At 42.1% G+C, this 6,000-nt stretch overlaps 1 protein-coding gene across 2 annotated transcripts in view; it reads left to right on the top strand.

The window, feature by feature from the left end:
- LOC101854869 (glucose transporter type 1) overlaps nucleotides 1-6,000 on the top strand; it is a 32,089-nt gene that overhangs the window by 1,670 nt on the left and 24,419 nt on the right. For both annotated transcript variants that reach the window (XM_035970071.1, XM_005099534.3), the window contains exon 2: nucleotides 4,456-4,582. In XM_035970071.1, the coding sequence (XP_035825964.1) occupies nucleotides 4,505-4,582 (78 nt within the window). In that variant the 5' untranslated portion in view covers nucleotides 4,456-4,504. The remainder of the gene's footprint in view (nucleotides 1-4,455; nucleotides 4,583-6,000) is intronic.

Below are 6,000 nucleotides of genomic sequence, written 5' to 3' on the forward strand. Positions count from 1 at the left end.
AATATACATAAGTAACATTATATATAATGTAATATGTATATTATATAACGGGAGGGGTTAAGGAATGGGATGATGGGTTGAGAAATGGGAATGGGAGAAAGGGTTGTTGGTGGGCGAGGTGGATGAAGAGAGACGGATGAATAACGGGTATATACAACGGGAGTCCTCTTATTCGTACAGTCCAACCAGAGAGCCCGACAAGGGCTAGGCAATGAAGGGGTTAAAGCCCTGAACTACCAGCTTATGCAGCAGATAAATTTAAAGCTAAATAACTTCTGCTTCATCAAACCCTGACAAATTAAAAATATATTTACGTTAAGAGTCGCCTGAAAGACGGTCACTTGAAGCACACCGAGGCGTGTTGGAGGAGACATGAGTCCTACGTCGCCGTAGAAGTGAAGGGGTTAATGTCAGCTAACAGTGTCAGTATGGCCATGCTGGTCAAGAATTTGACCAACACAAAGGAGTTCTTGATGTGAGTTCAAGCCTGATCAGAACTATTTTGATCCTTCTTTGACCACTGAACACTTCTTCAGAAGAGTATAACCATCAACACAGCACACCAATTCTTCACTTATTAATGGACTGCACACAATCAGGTCTCTGTGAAGGCAGTAAACTGGGAGAGCAAAAATACACCAGTGCAGAAAAAGGAAGATACTAAACAAAATGGATTTCCCAAAATGGAAATCGAACTCACGTTTTTGGTGAGCATGTTTAACCTCTAACTAGCAAATACCACGAGTTTGAGTTCGACTTCAACAGACATAAAACACTAGATCTATGTCTATCTGATAGTTAGCCGGAAATTCATCGTCGTGGATGAAAATGTATTTGTAAGCAAAGGCAGACATGGTATCACCAGGACTCGACTGGATGAGAACGGAGACTATCATTATCATAGAAACAGAAAAATTGTTGTGAGGGGGGGGGGACTGAAAAGAAGGGGTTAGGAGACAATCGGGGAAGGGGGGAAGGGGAGGGACGACATGGTGCAATATACTTAGCTGGCTGGCACTAGATCTAGGCCTATTTGGAGGTGCATAGTTCGACACCTGAAGAATTCCAAGGGTTAAATCTATTTCTTGGAAACTTGCAAAGCTCTAAAACAATGTCGCAGGTGAAGGTTTATTCTCAAAATAAGTTAAAATCGTTTTTGCATGACGTGATGGCTACACCCATGTTGGTCCCACAAAGAATGTAGACCATGGATGCGCGTGCGTGGTAGGTCAAGTGAATTCTAATTTGAGACCTCGGTTAGGCCTTTACTAGTGTGTCAGTCATATCGCAGACGGTGAACATGTACGAGGAGCTACCTTTTTCTAATACCAAAACTGTTATGAAAAGTGCCTTGAACATGAAACCTAAAGCCAAACAAAGACAAAAGAAAAAAAAGGGCTAAGAGTTGGAGAGAGAGCGATCAACTGACATAACGACCTTGAGCGTTACTCTGATGTGATCCGCCTGTCCACTCGTTACACACAGGACAAATATTTGTCTGAAGCGTGTAGGAGAAAGAAGGCGTTATGCGTTAATGCTTTCATGCATCGGAGAGAAAAAAGCAAAAAAAAAGCAATAATCAAAAATACAACAACCCCTAAACAAACTAGTTTTTACAGGGAGGAGACCGGTAAGGGGACGGACCCCCCCCCCCCCTTCCAGACAATTGAAGAATTTAATGCGTAACACTGTGGGGATCAGTGGGTTGTCGTAAGTGGAAATGTGAGATTGCTAGTGAAAGACAGAGAGAGAGAGAGAGACACGGATAGACAGAATGAACGAGAAAGCGAGGGCAAGAGAGAGAGAGAGAGAGAGAGAGAGAGAGAGAGAGAGAGAGAGAGAGAGAGAGAGGGGGGGGGGAGAGAGAGAGGGAGAGAGTGAAGATCCGTATTTAGGCGACAAGCTTCTTCGACCCTTCCTGTCAGGCTACAACTTTCCAGCGGAAGAAGGAAATAAAAAACCTACATAGGCCTATTATTTGATGGGTACTGGCGAACCGTTTAACACCCGGATAATTTCACGATTTTCTGTTTGCACGAGTGTAAAGTGATCTCAAATGGCGTTTGAGTTTGTGTTTCCTTTTGGTGACCGCCGTGATTAGATTAATATTCTTTAAAAATTGAAATCAAATAACAATTATTCGAGTTTTTGTTTCTTAAGCAAACAGACGCTGTGTGTTTTGATATTGTGCTTGCATTTTTGTACTACCTTTCTTTCATTATGTTGTAATTTTTACTTGTTTTAAGCTTACAGCTTATGGTACACTGCCTCAATAACACACCCCCTCTCGCGCACGGCGCTCCATTAATGGAACGGACTTTCGGAAGCATGAAACGTATGGTTAATTTTTGAATTGCCACAAAAGCAACACAGATCCTTTTATCTGATGTTACAAGGTATGATGAGTCCACATTTCACCAAACTTTGAGAGGCCATGCATTAATGGGTTAACTGCAAGAACGCCTTTATATAGTCTTTTCACTTTCGTCTGTCCACAGTTCACACACACACACACACACACACACACACACACACACACACACACACACACACATACAGACACACATGGATTGTGGGATCACTGTCTACAGGACATGAAACCCTTCAAATGATGAGACGTGGCACATGGACCTCAACCCTCTGGGTTCCACACGCGACACCTCCTTTGGTGTATCGTACACTTCTCCTTCCTGCTCACTACCTTCTTCAATCTTTTCTTCCACCGCTGACCACGTAGAACAAATCTAGAGCTTCCACATCACACAGAATGGGCGCCGTGTTGACCCTGAGGTGAGACTCATGCGGAGGGAAACGGTACCCGGTGGTCGAGGTGAAATCAGTCTGCAGACTAGCCCTCGTCAATGCACTGTTTGGCCCACGTTTTCCTCTTAGAGTTTGGCCCATGCTACTCAATCAGTTAAGAGCTGAAGAACCGCCACTCTGTCCTTGGGTCAATTCTAACAAATGGGTCTATTCCACTCTCGTGAAGAATATAACTCAGGGGGTAACCTTGGCACTGCTCCGAATATCCGAGCACTGTGTCCCCTCGTTGGGCTCGATAGCGGGCGGGGAGCCCCGGAGTCAGACCATACCAGATCAACATATATATATATATATATATATATATATATATATATATATATATATATAACAACAACTCTTTTTACCCTTCCCAAGCACCCAATATTCCAAAAAGTATCGTTCGCCGAAGCGGGTGCGGCTGCCGAGCTGAGCAAACATTCTCAAAAGGAAAATGGAACTTTATGCCTCACTCCTCTTTGGGAGCTTCCCGAACGCCGTGCGTGGCCATCCCCAGTAAGAACGCACTGAAGAGAATGACTGATCTGATTCTTTTCAAGACGCGAGATGTAATTAGACAAGCGCTGAAAAACACCAACTTTCAGAAGCTGTCCTCTTGTGCATTCCCCGTTAAGATCACGTGAGAAAAAAGCAGTTTCTGGATTTCTCAAGATCATGACCTTCGGCGGCAATCCATGTAAATCCGCGCGATAATGGAAATTCAAAAGCTCGAAGCGTGCTTCCGTAACCATGAGCAGCAAGGTCTCATCAATGAAGATATTGTTGTAAATTGTGAGGATGTGCCATGTTTTTCGACCCCCGAAAAGCTTTCAACACAACCTGGAAGTACGGTATTCTTCGACACTGCACTCGAGTAACTTTCAAAATTGCAAAGCAATGCATTTTTTATAGAATTTTAAAGCTTTTGAAAAATAGTTTTGTTTTAAAATTAAAACTGTACTTTACAAAGAAAGTGTAATTACAAGCACATCCATATATGTCTAAAATGTCACATAATATGCATAATCAAAATGTACATTAGATAAGCTTGTGTGGATTTTGGGTGGAGTGCCGGCCTGGGAAAATAGTAGTTGAGGAGGCCAGGTGGAAAAGTTAAGTTTTATCCATAAAGGTTTGAGAGAAAACGGGTAAAAAATCGTATACGAAGTGTTCAGGAAAGAAGTGGAGATAATTCCTTTTCCCTTAACAATAATACACAGCATTTATATAGCGCATATCCTGTTCAACATTAACCTACTCTAAACCTGTATAATCTATATTATTATCACCCAAGAAGATCAGGTACATTTAGAAACATTCTCAGCGTCCAGTCAGCATACAATGCAAACAGCCGATGAAGCGCGCAAACACGAGCAAATTGACAAGATCTTTTGCCAGGTACTCATTTCCACCAGGGTGAAGTGAGGAAAATTAGTGTAAAGCGCCTTTCCCATGGACACAACGTCGGGCACCTGACAGGGTTCGAACCCACTGTCTTTCGTTGGCAGACCACCGTAGATCTTCCCTTCCTTAAATTTTAATGTATGCTACAAAACAGATATTGTAAAATTGTCCTACCACTGTCTTCACAATACCCCTTTTCAATTTCTTCCTAAACACATATTAAAATAAGCAAGAAGCCTTTTCTGTTTTCAGAAATCCACGAAGACGACAAGAGACGTTACGTGTCACACAACAGTCGATCATGGGAGTTGAACACGGTGGAGATGGGAAACAGAAAACTCACAGTCCAAACGACACGAAGACATCTCAGATTGATCACGTAATTACGACTGTTATATTTATGCGAAAAAAATGAACTATTTTCTTATGTGCTAGCTAAAGACCGAAAGGGCGTGCTACAAAATTGTTAGTGCTCTTTCTATCCGTGGTCGGCTATGATGCTGGTTTGAATTCTTCAACCTCGGTGGTTTGAGAAGTTATTGCTCGTGGCTTTCCATTTTAAGCGCTATGCACCAGAGGCTGACGTCAATTAGAGAGCCTAGCTTTAAGATGTACTTTAAGGAACATCTGAAAACTTTATGAGCAACAGAGCAACGGCTTCCCAGGAGTGAAAATAAGACCTCCGTGAGAGGAATATAACTCACAGTATCGTCGTTGTTGTAGTAGTAGTCGCTGTAGTCATCGCTGGCATTGGCTACAACCAAGAGGCCAGCCGCTGGAACAGGGGAAGTTCCACTGTCGTTCATTTTCGAGGTTTTTATTTGTTCAGAATCATTTTACTCTCAGTCAGTATGCTAACAATGCTATACGCCTGCATTGCTTTGTAAACCAAAGCAGCCCTTATTCACTTTCAATCACATGTCAACCGAAAAGAAACTTTCAATGCCATCGTAATATTCTCTTCTATTTCCTGTTGTGTGGTATTTTGTCACTGAGAAAATGCTACTGCATAAAACAGTGGATACGTTTGCGTCATTATACACAGTTTAGTGAAGAATGTTTCTGATTATGTTAATAGCACAGACAAAAGCCAGGCAGATGTACCGTATTGTAATGTGATTGTCTTTTCCCGCGTTAGTGATCAAAGGTAATCGTGCACAAATTTCAAATCAGCTTGTCACGGTACTCGTCACATTCTCACTTTCAGTTGTTTCAATGTTTCAATGCAGGGTTCAGAATTGACAGTTGCTCCTCGTGGTTAAAAAAAATCTGTGAGAGGCACGCCATGAACGTCCCAAAACACAATTGCCATGATTTGTCCGGCTGACTCCTCGGGACGATGCCTGTCTGACAAGCACATGGACAGCTCTTCCTCTTCTTCCGATTCATTGCTTACACGTCTGACCTATCTATAAACAGTGACAAAATTTAGAGCTTGGTCCTTGTAAACATTCTGAAGTCTCTTTTGGATGCTATCGGAGGATTCTCCTTCTAAAACAAGAAATTCAATCTCAGCTCTTTACCTCTGACAGACCTCCAAGAAGGTAGCCATTTTGATGTGACGTCATTCGTGCCAAAAATAAAGAAGCTTGAATTTTAACAGTTTGAGTTCAAAAGTACACAAGCAAATACTTATGAGCTGAATTTAATTAAATTTGATGTAAAGTTGTGCAAAATAATGAACAGCTTGCATTACTTTTTGACTCCCCCTCGTATGTTGAACAGAAGTCAAAATATTTGCGATTGAAGGAGATTAGGGTCGCCTGGTTTCAGGGGTGAAATAAGCGAGAAAATGGC

This window comes from Aplysia californica, unplaced genomic scaffold (genome assembly GCF_000002075.1).
Source record: "Aplysia californica isolate F4 #8 unplaced genomic scaffold, AplCal3.0 scaffold00216, whole genome shotgun sequence".
NCBI lineage: Eukaryota > Metazoa > Mollusca > Gastropoda > Aplysiida > Aplysiidae > Aplysia > Aplysia californica.